At 32.5% G+C, this 14,905-nt stretch overlaps 1 protein-coding gene across 1 annotated transcript; it reads right to left on the bottom strand.

The window, feature by feature from the left end:
- Positions 1-13,424, bottom strand: LOC120772134 (transcription factor Ken). The gene is made up of 3 exons (XM_040100552.1): positions 12,748-13,424; positions 3,226-3,395; positions 1-1,649 (listed from the first exon to the last, which is right to left on the bottom strand). The coding sequence occupies exons 1-3, from the start codon at positions 12,754-12,756 to the stop codon at positions 92-94; spliced, it is 1,737 nt and encodes a 578-aa protein (XP_039956486.1). The 5' UTR covers positions 12,757-13,424; the 3' UTR covers positions 1-91.
- Positions 13,425-14,905: the final 1,481 nt, after the last annotated feature.

Here is a 14,905-nt window from a genome sequence, read left to right as displayed (position 1 = left end):
TGCGTGTGTGTGTGTTCATGTAATCAAGTATGTAGGTATGTATGTATGCATGTAAATTTATTAAAAATAATTTAAGCTTTGCTTGCATTCTTTATTCGCGTAGATTTTTCGTTAGCAGCAAATTATTGTGGTGTCCCGATAAATGCCTCACTAACTCTTGTACTGATTCGAAATACATGGAACAAAAACAGCAACTGAATCGATTCTCGGTCTCAGCACCATTTGTCGTCGTTATTACATTTCGATGAACCGAACACAAATGTTTCAATAGATGGGCCTTCTGTTTGAACATAGCAACACATAAGCGGCAAGCGAACGGCTTCTCGCCCGTATGTACGCGCAAATGTGTTTTCAAATTCCATGACATACCGAACTGTTTGCCACAGTATTCGCAACGATATTCGCGTGCCGTATTATGTGTGCCGCATATATTCGAATTATTGGATGGGGGATCTCGAACACTTCCTGGTGTATCATGATTGCCAGCATCGACGGCACTGCCACCGCCGGCTATGCCACCGCCACCGCCACCACCGACGCCTATCTGTGGTATGCTACCGAGACCGGATTGTAGCTTTGAGAAGTTGGTTATGGCAGGATTTTGTGTCGATTGCCATTGGTATGCGAATTGTGGAGGGATGTGTAGTGCGGCGTCGGGGCTTTGTGGTCGGGGTCTTTGATTTTCAATGAATTTACGGTTTTTCGGCAATACCTCTGAGCTGCCTAAAAGTCCTTCCTCGAGTGGTGATAACAATTTACGATCGGACATGTACGATGATATTGGCGATGAGTCTGTTTTCGCGGAGCGTAATTCATCGATTAATGTATGCTGATATGATGATGCAAACGGTTGATTATGACTGGAGGAATGATGAAAGCCTGGTCTTCGTTTCCGATGCGGTGTTACCACATAATTTTCCGGTGAATTATTCAAATCTGGATCGTGTAGGGATTTGGCAACATCTTTATCGGAATCAAAGAAAAATCCTTTACGTTTTATACTTTCCGTGCCGTTAAACGATGAACTATCCGTATTGAAAATATTTTTGTCCGTATATGATAATTTTCTTGTACTACTTTCATGTTTACATCGTAAATCCAATGATAAATTAACGGGATTTAATGAAGGTATATTATTCTTATTGGCTGTATTGAGCTGGGCATCGGTAAATGCATCTTGCTCACTGGTCGAGGGGCTACTAACCTCTTTCAAATCTTTATTTATATTATCATCTAATGAACACTTAGGGCTGCCCGGATCTTCCTTTATGGTATCGGAATCCTTAGAACCATCCGAGCATTTTTTTATATCATCGCTACCATCTAAATCGGGGCTATAGGAATGCTCTAGCTTTGTTGAACAATACATATGCTGTTTGCCATTTCCGTTGCCATTGGAGTCGCTGTTCAAGCGTTCACGCAAATTACTGCACTTACTGCTTAGTATTGCTGAGTCAGTAGTCTTCCAATTGTCGGATTTAATTTGCAACAACAACAATAGATCATGTAAATAGTTAACATCTCGCGATGTTATGCAAGTTTGTCCGGAATATAGAAAATCCAGCAGGAATTTAAAATATGTAGCATTCACATCTGGGAAATAAACTGTGGTCGCGCAGTCGGAAAGTTGCGTGTCCTCCAATAGGGTTCTGTTGCAGAAATAAAAATAAATATCATTAAATTCAGTGCTGTTAGTGAATGCTGGTATTTTTAGTTTATTTTATTTTTTATTGCACTTAATTTTTTTTATGTTTAACAAACAAATGTAACATTTTTTCTATTAAATTTATTTTATTTTTTAATTGGACCAAATATTTTAATTTTTATCAAAATAATTGTTATTAATTTTTTTCGTATTCATTATTATTATTATTTTTTAATAAAAAAATTTACAATGCAATGAAAAAAACATTTTGAAAAATTTAATTTATTTTTTATTTTTTTATTCATTTCTAAAATTTAGTTATAATGAACTATTACCTCCACCGAAATCTTAAAATGATTAAAAATTAAATTATTTTTTTTAATAGTTTATAGAATTCGAAAAAATAAGGATCGCTGCAGCCCTCTATTGTCGTTTTTTAGCGCCGTCGGAGATCGCGTGCCTCAAAACAATATTTCAATTTTTTTTTTCAAAAATTTTACTGTATATTTAGAAAATAGAAATAAATATACCATAAAAAGCTTAAAAAATGACATAGTAATTTTTTTAGTTCCCAAAAATTTACTTTTTTGGTCTGTCATTGAAGGTGTGCTCCTTAAACCGTCGGAGATCGCGAGTAATTCGAAAAAAAATTTTGTATTCAAAAATTTTACTGTGTATACATAAAATAGATATAGAATATTTTTTTTTACTTCCCAAAAATCGACAGTTTGGGCTGTCATAGTAGATGTGCTCCTTAAGCCAAACTTTATATTTCTAGAGAAAATTTTGATATTTAGTAAAAAATTAGTATTCTTTTATCTACATATATTACATTTCATATTTGATTCCAAGTTATTGCTTAAGCTAAAACTAAAGTGATCAGATCAACTCGAAGGATCTCCTTGGCTTACATAATATGTAAGTATGTACATACATATATTCGAAATATTTTTTAAAACTTAATTTTTTATGATTTTTTTTTTTAATTTTTTTTTTGTTTTTTTTATTATTTTCCTATTCATTATTATTATTTTTTTTAATAAATTTGATAATTTTTTTTATTTTTTTCATTATTATTTGTTAATATTTGCAATGAAAAAGTGCGGTTTAAAAAGATTAAATTAAATATAAAAAAAATGTTTAAAAATATTGCGAAAATGTTATTGTTTTTTTCTATTTATTTAAATTTATTTTATTTTAGTTTTTATTTATTTTTTCTACACATTTCACTGCGAAGCCAATCGATATTATTTTTTCATACTTCAATTCTTGATCTAACTCTTCATAGCGCATAATAATTTTTTTTATTTTTTTTCATTATTATTTGTTAATATTTGCAATAAAAAAGTGCGGTTTAAAAAGATTAAATTAAATATTAAAAAAAAAATGTTTAAAAATATTGCGAAAATGTTATTGTTTTTTTCTATTTATTTAAATTTATTTTATTTTAGTTTTTATTTATTTTTTCTACACATTTCACTGCGAAGCCAATCGATATTACTTTTTCATACTTCAATTCTTGATCTAACTCTTCATAGCGCACCTAACATGTGCATATGCTTGCATAACTGTTTTTTTACCTTATGAGTGGGCTTGCAGCTGCCAATACAAGTTTATGTGCATGGAGTTTAACTCTGTTTTCACAAACTATTGTCAGATCGGCTGGGTGTTCTCCACGGAATGCGGCTCCAATTTCTTTGAGTATACACTCTCCATGCTTGCTGTACTGCAACATCAGCATTCTAGGAAACTTTGAAAGACACAAAAAGCACAGAAAATCAATTTTTTTGCAAGCAATAAGCCGTTAGCAAGTTTTTAAGTATAACGCGTTTGAGCGACGCAAAATTTTAGTTTTCTATGTTACACACTGATTTTTTTATTATTTGTTTAATTTTTTATAGTGCTAGCTATGGTAGCTATTATTTGCTATAGTTGAACATTTTATAAAGAAAAAAATGACGAGTTTAAGACAAAGTTAAGAAAATAAAATAATTTAAAAAGTAAAAAAAAAATAAAATTAAATAAAAAATAATAATAATAAATAAAATAACATAAACAATTTTTAAATTATAATAATATAAAAATAAAAAATAAATAATAATAAAAAATAATAATAATAAAAAATTAAAGAATAAATAATAAAAAAATTATAAAAAAATTTTAAGATCACTTTTTTAATAATAATAATAAAAAATTTTAAATCTTTTTGTATTATAATATAATTTAATATTTATAAAAAAAATATAATTTCGTTTGTTTGTAATAAGAATTAGCAATAAACCGCTGCCACGTCTAGCACAATTTTAGATTTATATATTTGCATATACATAGATATGTATATTTTTAGCAAGAAAAAATATTAATTAAAAGCAAACAGAAAAAAAATAAAAATATAAGTACAAATTTAAAATTTAAAATTTTCTTTAGCATAAGCAATATTCTGCCATGTGCATATATGTATATTTTTTTATAATTTTCTTTTGTACAAATACATTACACATACATTTGTTGAAATTAATTTTAGTAATTTTTACAGCTTTCTTTATAAAAAACCGCTTTGCAATATTTTAAAGTCAAAAAAATATAACACTAAGCATCCGCTTTTCCAATCCGCACGCATGCGCAAACTACACACAATTCAGAAACAATTCGCATTCGTAACCAAGCGCATACACGAACATACATACATATGCACATACATACAATGTATTATGAATATGCAAATGTAGCGCGTTTTTTTAATTTTTCTTAACTAAAACTAATTTATTATTTACAGTATTTGCACAATAAGAAACCAGTATTTGTACATTCACTAAGATTTTTCCACTTTTTTTTTCTTACTTCCTAGCCTTTCTACTTTTAACTCTCTACTGCTTGAACCCTTCACTTGATACTGACATTTCAAAACTGAATGTATGGAAATTTCTTGCACATACAACTCTCTCATTGCCACAACATACATACATACATACATTTATACAGATGTATGAATGTATTTATATATTTGTATGTGTTTGCCAGTCTGTCATCGTCTGTGAATGTGCTTGTGCTTGCGCGATTGTAGCTCTCTCCGTGATTTAGCAATCATCATCATTAACATTGATGAAAAGAAGTGATCCAACATTTGCGACCTTGAACACACCAACATTCTACATTAATGAAGTGTGATTTTTTTCCAACGTCGTTTATGGCACTTTCCAACTAAGGCAAATTGCCATTGGCTGTTATACTTTCTACCTAGTAGGTAATACGTATTGGCTTTACTGACTGACTGACTTGCTGTTGCTATTGCTGCTGCTGCTGCTGCCGCTGATGGCTGGTTGACTGGTTCAGCAACAGTAAGTGTGTAGCGACGGCACACGACGATCGAGGTTCCACGATCACAAGCTGTGTGTGGAGAACGGCGGCCATACAGACCGACTGATAGACAGACAGACATACAAACATGCTACGTAAAAAGTTGCGCTATTACTTTGTTGTTGCTGTGTTGTTGCTATTGTTGTGGTTAAAGTAGTGAAGGCTTTTTAACTTTATACAATATATGATAAACAAACAGACAGAAATACTTTGTATATAGTATATATATGAAAGTATGTATATGTTTGTAAGTGTGTAGATATGTATAATTCACTGTTATGTATAAGCGTTTTATAAGCTCGTTCACACATACACGCATATACATATAGTAGAAACATACATATGTACATACGAAAATATTGAACAATGCAGCATGAAAGTTTTATATAATTTGGAAATTTCAGACTTACTCGTGCATACTTTTATACAAACATACAGCCAGACATACATACGTACAGACATGCGCACTCACACCAGCGCGCGCGCAAGCTCACATGCTTGCATACAAATGTTCATGGACTGGTTAAATAGGAAAAAACCAAAAATGCGCGTTGGCTGACTCTGACTACTATTCGAATCTTTTCCTTCACACATAACACAGTCGGCGGCCGTGCATTCGCTAGAAAAACTTTTGACGTTCCAAAAAGCGTTAAAAACCGTGTGCAAAGTGTAAGTTCGGCTTGTTGAGCCGTTGCTGTGAGCTTAAGACTTTTTCAGCAAGTTTCGGTTTAGTTGAAAAACTGCATGCACACAACGGCATTTTCAAATTTACCACACTCATACATACATATGTATATACATGCACATATAGATAAAGGTTTGTGCAATCTTACCAATACATACATGCATACACATGTAAGCTTATTACATGACGCTGCATACAAAATACAGACACTTTATATACAAACATATATACATATACATATTTGTATGTGTGTGCGTGCACTTACAAAAAGATATTCATATCTGCACTATAGGCCATGCACACACACGCATTTGCTCATACATATGTCGCTTGAGCGCTGTTGTTTTTAACAGTTTTTGTTGTTAGTGCTATTGCACAACATTAAATTTGTATGAATTCTAATATGAATTAGCTTTTAAGACATACTATACATAATTGAGAAAGGAGTAGACATTTGTATGTATGTATGTAGGTCTGTTGCAGTGGCGTAGACCGTAGGCGTTGCAAGCGCTTTAATTGGCGCTCTGGTGCTGTCATGAAAGCTTCTCAGAATTAAATTGCTGCATGAAAGTTTTGGAAAATGCGACATATTTTCATTTGTAAATTAGGGTAGTCGAAAAAGTCTTTTCGTACTTTGTCAATAGATGTCGTTGCAGTCGTACCAATCACATTGTGACATACCATATAGTGTAGGAAACGTGATATTTTAAGCTTCTTAAACAAAAAAAATCGGGGAAGTTGAAAAAAATTACAGCTGTTCAAAGATGAGTTTGATTAGAAATACGAAAAGACTTTTTCGACTACCATATTAAACTAGTTCACAAAAAAAACAGTATATGTATGGTAAATTGAGTGAAATGCGCAAATTAACCTTACTTTGTGATTGGTTTGACCACAAAAATTGTTGTTTACTGCTAAAATTCTAAGAAAAACATATTTTGTAAGAAGCAAATGTTATACATACATATGTATGTATGTATGTATGTTTGTGAACATAATTTTTGGAATTTTAGAAAGTATTGTCATTGGTCTGTATTCTCAAAATAACGTGATTGAAAAATTATTAAAATTTACAGACGCCCTGAACATTTTTTCTTGGGAATTACAAGATCTGGTTCTAGACTGGTTCCTAGAAAAAGCTTTAAGGGGCACACCTAGTGTAAAATTTAGAAATTTTTTTTTCATATTCCGTAAGTTTATACTTTTAAAAATTACATACTAAAATCGAGAGCTCAAATAGTTTTTGAGTTACAGTCTTTTGAAGCGTAGCACTCAATCCAGTGGTGTATTTTTCAAACCGTTTTTCTGCAAACAAAATTTTTCGAATTTACCGCAGTGATAACTCCAATAATCCGATTATTATGAAATATTTTTTGCCTTTCAGAATATAATTCTAAAATGACTGTATAATTTTTTTGATCTGATCAAAAATCGAATTTTGATTTTCTGCCTGTTCTATATATAATTCTACATGCAATGCCTGCATGGCTTTTCTGATCTGAGCAAAAATCGAATTTTGTTTTTTTTTCGAACTTAGGTCGCTGTACGGAGCATATCTTCTAGTCTGAATAAACTTTTTTATTTTTAGGTTTCTTCCATGAAGAAGGCCGGAATATGCGCAGCAGTGGAGGACCTTTTTAGTGCCGCCGGAGTATTATAAAACTAAAAGAAAAAAATTTAAAAAATCACTGTATATTCTTGATATACCCTGAAAATTTTAAAACAATCGTTAAAGTAGTTTTTTTTTTTAATTCCCGGAAGTTGGTGTTTTTGAGGCTGTCACACTAGTTATGCCTTTTACAAATATGCAATCGGAAACAAAATATTTGTCCAAGCCTTTAAGAATTGTACCTCAAAGGGCTATGTAAAATTTCATGAAGATCAGTTAAGTAGTTCTCGAGAAATCTTGCCAACCGACTTCAAAAACACAGTTTTGAGAAAAATGCGTTTAAAGACGTCGCACTTAGCCTCGAGCGCACAAATTCTCAAGGTTGTATCTCCGAAACTATGACTCGCATCGACTTGAAAATTTAGGACAATATTCTGGAGGTGTTGTAGAATTAATAAGACAATAAAAAAATTAAATTTCTTGAAACCTTTAAACCCATGTAACCCCTTAAGAAGATAAATACGAAATATATTCCCATATATATTCTTTCCGATTCTCTCCAGCCTCACAAATTCGTCCAGAATCGGAGATTTTTTATATAACAACGGGTTATAGTTATCACAAATGATTTGAATATTTAAATAAAAGCATTCAAATTATACACAAGTTCTCAACCCCCATGCAAAAAAGCTCACTACGCACCTGCATTCTGATATGTCGTAATTTTTTATAGATTTGTGTGTGCGTAGAATATTTACGCTATGTTAGGTGTGGGAGTAACTCTCCAATTTGATTGCGGAACTAGCTTTCAGCATATATTTTTTTATTAGCCGTAATAAATAAACTCTGCTAAGATCTATAAATTAATTACATTGCAGATATAATTGAATTTAATTTTTGAAGTTAAAAAGTGCCAAAATAACCAATATTGTATAAAATGTATAACATAGTTAGTTATATGATAAGAATTTAAGGCGTCTTTGAAAAATTAATTATAACTTTTAAGTTAGGTTAGGTTATAAATAATTACTGAACTCAATAAGAGGAGCTCACATTTAGATGAAACTAAGAAATGCCTTTCAAGAATTGTAATTAAAATTAAAAATTTTAAGTTAGGTTATGTTATGGTTACGCGACGCTTGATAAGAAAAGAGGCCACATTTAGATTGATAAGCCTATTGTGAAACCGCTTATTGAACTTTTCTTGCCTTTCCCTTGGTTCCTCGCCGGTTGATGTTTGATTTATAAAGAAAAAATATTAAAAAAATATATACATTCATAGCAATGGTGCTTTCTCTTTTATAGCAAGTAACTTTTAGGCAATATCAAGAATTTGTGGCTAATTCTGAGCAAAAATTCGTATAAAAACCATGCGCAGTTTTTCTATAAAAGTGAATAAAAATAGTCATTTTACCCAATATTAGTGGGATATATAAATAAAATAAAATTGAAAATAAAATGATAAAACTCTGAAGTATGTGACATTAGAAGCATCAGAAAAAGTCTGCATTATAGTAAAATAAAGCTAGAAAAATCATTAACTTTGGCTGCACTGAAATTATAACACCCTTCACAAATACAAAAGGTTCCTTACGAGAACTTAATTCCGTTCTTTCAGTTTGTATGGCAGGTATATGCTGTAGTGTTCCGATCTGAATCATTACTTCGGAGATTGCACCATTGCCTTAGGCAATAATCCACGCCAAGTTTCTTTAAGATATCTTGTCAAATGAATAAGCTTTCCATACAAGCACTTTATTCTGATCGTTCATGTTGTACGGCAGCTATAAGTTATAGTAATCCGTTATCGGCCATTCCGAAAAATGAGCAGCTCGACGGGGAGAAAAGTACGTTTGCGAAATTCCATATCGATTTCTCAAAAACTGAGGTACTAGTTCGTATATATACAGACAGACAGACAGAAGAACATAGCTTAATCGGCTCGCCTTGTCAAGCTAATCTTTTATATAGTATTATTTTAACTTTCGGCCGACCTACAATACGTATGTACATATAATCTCAAAGAGATTTCATAGTACTTTTTATAAACAGTGAAATTTCTCATAACCGGATACTTACAGTCGCAGTGTTTTTGTCCGGCTATAGGGGCTGTCTACATATGGGAGAAAAAACTTGTGCCTAAAATGTACTCTTAGGGTCCCAAAACAACAGAAGTTGTAATTTAATGAATGTTGCATATTTTATAAAATTATTTGTGTTTAGGAAAGACAAATGTATACATACAGTTGGGGTGTAATTACAATACAGATACATACATATGTACACTAGAGCGTATTGAATTTTTCCTATAACATCGGGCATGCGGAAAATGTTCTACGGATCATTCTGAACAACTTTGCCTAAGAAACTATGGGTTTAATACCGGGTTCCAGCGATTTTTCCTTTTTTTTTGGCTCCCTACGGATTAAACCGCTCTAGCGTATATACTTACTATATGGAAATGGATTATGGATTATATGGTAAGAACATTTGTACACCATTTTCTGACACATTTTATGAAACTTTTTCTTATCAGCGATAATTTGCACGAAATATTGCTAAAATAGTGCACATATCCGGAGGAGAGTTGGAGTGAGAGTAGGTTATAGGAATTATTTTTGTATGAAAATTTTAATGAAAACATTGTGTACATGAAATTTGTCCGATTATGGGAGGTGACCGGTCATAAGCACTGTTCGGTTATGGGAGAGATCCGGTCATAAGTACTGTCCATAATGGGGAATTTCACTCTATTACAATATTTTATTCTTAAACAGAAATTAAAAAAGTTTATTTTGAAATAAATTTACTAAAAGTATTCACAAACATTTTTTCCCACATACAAATATCTTTAAGTTTTTCATTCACACGACAGAAAACCTCGTTTTTATAACGATCTCCGCATATTTACAAGCATATGTATGTATGTAAATAAGGCATATCTGTTTATCTACATGTGTGTATGTACATACATACATATGTTACTACATTCACCTATATAATACAGTACAAGTAGTAAGTAGATATGACGTTATAAAGAAATATCCCTTTCACAAAAATTCGCTTACGCTTACTGCTATCTTAATGCATACATACGAACATACAAACATACATGTACATATGTACATACAAAAAGCATGAAATAAAGTTGTATAGACTGGTGTGGAGAGTGGAGTGGTCGTGTGATATGCGCCAACATGCAGAATTCACCTTTTCCGTGCCATTTCAAGCGCGCACACATGCAAACAATTCGACATGCAGGTAGGCATATGTATGTGCATACATACTTACATACTGAAGTATAAAACATAATTATTAAAAGTTAAGAAAAATACTTTTGCTTGTTGCAGTTCAACAAGCAGATATAATGAAATCATATTCACTACGTTACTTTTCAGCATAAATGTTGCTGTTGTTGTTCGTTTGAAGAAAATGCTAAATAACATAAAAGTTAACTAAGGTAAGTGCGTATGTACAACATAAATAAATATTAATACGTAGATACATACATATGTCGTACGTAACTGCGATACAATTGTATGGGGCCACATGACACACAGACACATACACAGAAAAAACAGTAAATTTAAAAAAAAAAAAAAAAAAACAAAACTTGAATTGGAGTTTTAATAAACAAAAGGGGAAATGAAAATCATAGTAAGTTTTCAATATATTTCTCCTTGTACAATACATATACAAGCATACACACGAATATGCATACTTACAAACATACATACATACGTATGCACATTCACATAAACACACAGTCAAGCATACAAAATACACTCCCTTTCACAAAAAGCTCCAGCGCCAGTTGTTTAGTCGTTTGTTGCTTGCTATATGTAGCGCTGCTGCCAGTTTATGAAACTTTTTAAAGCTTCTTACTGACCTAAAAAATATGTGTATGCGTGAGAGATAATGGCAATGTGTTGGAGTGAAAACGCTGCAAGCCAGCAACTAAGCAAACAGCAGCCGCGTTTTTTATTTTTGTTTTAGTTGTTGTTGTTGTTGCTACATATAGTTGCTTTTTTAATGTGTTTTGTGTTTTTATTGCTTTTTGTATTTCAACTCGTCCAACGATCAGTCAGCCAGCCAGCCAACCAGCCAAGCGACCAACTAACCAACCGACGACGACGCCGACTTACAGACGAGCGACCACTTCAATGACTTTTTCCGCCGCGCACGAAATTCAACATTTTCCACACCAGCGCGATCACTTTCGAGTTTCGAGTTTTTACCAAATGGCAGCGTATAAAGTCGTAGCAAAAGCTAAAGCGCGAGATTGCATTAGTTGCAAAAACAAAATACACAGACACACGCACACATGCAGATATTTACTCATAAACATGCATAATCTCTAGCGTGTAGTGGTAAATATTTTCTTTTTTGTAGTTGTTGCTTCGTTTTTTTTGTTTCAAATCAACTTGCAGCGCATTGTTTAATCTCTTCAAAAAAGCAAGAAGCCTTCAAGCTCTTGCATATACGAATAGTCATAAATATGTATGTATGTATGTAGTTTTGTTTGCTTTTATATGCTTATGTATATATGTAAAAAATATATACATACATAGTATATATGTATGTATGTAAATGAAATCCATTCACCATAGTTAATAAAACAGCTCAACTCCTTCACAAACAACACAAGCCGAGCACAGCGCACATACACACACACACATGCATACAAATGGCATACATAGAGAGGAGAGCACAGCGCGCATAGTGAAAACACTTTTGTCTTTTCGTTTCAATTTTTATTGTATTGTTTTTGTATTATTTCGTATTTCGTAGATTTTGTTTTTAACTTTGTTTTTGTGGTTGTTGTATTTGTTTTAGCCACTAACTACAGCATTTCTTATGCATAGTTAACTAACAAAACGGGCAAATGAGCTAAAGCTGAGACACAATAGCATTAAACGTTGGTCATATTGGCCACGGCTAGAGCTACATACATATGTACATATGTATGTATTTACTATTAGTACGGCTTTGGCTAAGTATAAATCGACAACGACGTTAAAAATGTGTAAATTGTTGGAAATATGCTTGGCTTGAAGGTCATACACACGTACAAGCCTTTCTAATACATTAATGGCCATTATTATTGTAGAGCGTAATTTCTAGGCGTCTTTGACTCGAACTCTCGCATCATAAATAACAACGAAATAAATATAATAAACACGCATGCATACACACACATATGTATTTACATACATATCCACATAATGAGACTGGTCATGTTTTTACCGTTTCTTACTTTACTTTTGCATAATGTTATATGAATGCTTGCAAAGCGTGTATGCAGCATGCTGTTAAGTATGTGTGTATGATTTTTTTTATCGTATATGTACATTTTTATGTATGTATGTATGTATATGCATGTATACATTAATATAATATAAATGTTTGTTGTAGTATTTAAATATTAATAAATTCGTAATTAATGTTTACCTGTCGCATGAAGTGGCAATTGCAATACTTTAATCCAAAACAGTGTTATAAACTTTTGGTGTACAATAAAAAATTTATGTATGTGCACATACAATATACACACATGTATGTATGTATTTATTTATGCATATATGTTATATCTATATTTTATTATATGCATATACGAATAGCTGTACACATATTACTATTTAGTGCACACTTAACACAGTTCCATAAATTTTCATTGGGCACACACGTTGCATGGAAGCTTGTATCTACACTTTTAATGCACTGCAACTGCACTTTCTTGAAACTTTTTTGTTTTGTGAAAACTTTGTTATGTTTTTCGCTTTTTTTTTTTGTTTTTATGTTTTTGTTTTTAATTTAGCTGATATTTATGTGGAACAAAGCGCGAATTGGCGTAGAACAGAACAAAAAATATACATAGATATATTTATGTATAAAAAAACAAAAACAGTTTGTTTACTCCGTTTGCGCAATGTTCATGTACGTGATATTCTCTAGCTTTATTTTTGTTATAATTAATATTATTGTTGTTGTTGCTGTTGCTGTAAAATTAGTATTATTTTTTCCTTGCTTAAAGCAATATTGTTGCAATAGTGTTATTACGAAATAATACAAAAATTAAACTTAAATAAATCCGACGACTGCAGAGTGAATCTCTCAGATGTGTTTTACTAACTATCATTTCACGTACTGAGTACACATTTCCAACATATTACTAAATGTGGTCGATAGACACAAACTTATCACCCATTCATACATACATATTTACCTACTCAAACTTTACGAATACTTATGAAAACCTATATATGTATATGTATATATTTATATACATATAAAACGAACCGTTGCAGTAGACCGTCCCTTTCACTTGCTTGCAATTTTCATATACAGTTGGTCTTAATGTATCTCTTTCCTACCATTCTTCAACGATCGCATACGGTGTGTGTTTTCTGCGATCGAGAATTTCAACATATTTGTTGTGCTTTTACACTTTTATAAGTACGCGGTAAAAGCTTTGCACCAACTAAATACTATCAACGTGCTGTCGTGCTCTGTATTGGTGTGTGAGTGTGTGTTTTCTTCGTGTTGGCCTCGACAGCAAACGCCACAAGCAGCTGGGTAGCGAGACAAAACACACCACAGTAGAGCTTTATTAGCTTTTCATATTTTCACCACATTTTAATAGCTACCATGCGTGGGTATTTCAGAGTATTTCAGCGTACACTCGAAAGGCTATGTCTATGTGTTTGTTGGTGAGGGTTGCAATGTTTTACAGTAAGAAAGTGAAACTTTTAACGGCCTACATACGTTGTACAAACATACATATATAAAATGTTAGGTTAGGTTATATATGTAGGTGTATACATACATATAACTTGTTATGTACACACACTGAAGTTGCACGCAACATTGCCATTATAGCCGTTGTACACAGCTGTGGGACTTCTTTCTGGTATAACACTAGTGAAATACTTTGTCAAAGCGCCAAGTTATTTTTTGTAAAATAATAAAGCTTTAGCAATGTTTGGTTGTGGTAGCTTGATGAAATGAAATTTTTTTTGAAATAACGACGAATCTTCAGGATCACAAACTATAGTGAATTCTGAGTAAATTATTCGCTTTTGCACCTCGATCAACACTGTGATAGTCAGTGGTAGTTACGCTCAAAGAACCGTAAAACCAATTACTTAACAGTTAAATGATTCATTCACATCTTGTAACAGCCATTAAGACCAAATCGTCTAAATCCATCGGTTCAAACAGCTTAAACCTGTTAATGCTCAAGCACCTAGACTGGACGGTTAATTCTCCGAAAGGTCTTCAAGTAGTCCCATTCTACTAGATACATATGTGGAAAATCCGACGAGTGGTCCCACTACTGAAACTGGCCTTTCCCCTACTGAAACACGCCTTTCCCCGCCTTTCCCCGAGCGAACACGGTTTCCGTAAAGTGCACAGTGCTACCACAGCACTTAGAGATATATGTACATAAATGCCAAGATAAGTCGTGGCCGCATTGAAAAACCAACCTGTGAGAGAAAAATTCTAGTAGCATAAGACTTGTCAAAAGCTTTTGACACTGCCCACCAAACAACGCTCCTAAAATATATTGAACAATCCCCCGCGCAACTTCGTTTTGGATACTTTAGTA

This window comes from Bactrocera tryoni, chromosome 3, assembly GCF_016617805.1.
Source record: "Bactrocera tryoni isolate S06 chromosome 3, CSIRO_BtryS06_freeze2, whole genome shotgun sequence".
NCBI lineage: Eukaryota > Metazoa > Arthropoda > Insecta > Diptera > Tephritidae > Bactrocera > Bactrocera tryoni.
This window is presented reverse-complemented; position numbering and strand designations above follow the sequence as displayed.

Excerpts from the sequence above, each read along its gene's own strand:
- LOC120772134 (XM_040100552.1), bottom strand. Across the intron at positions 1,650-3,225 it reads GCTGCAAGCCCACTCATAAG|AACCCTATTGGAGGACACGC; the intron begins GTAAAAAAACAG and ends TTTCTGCAACAG.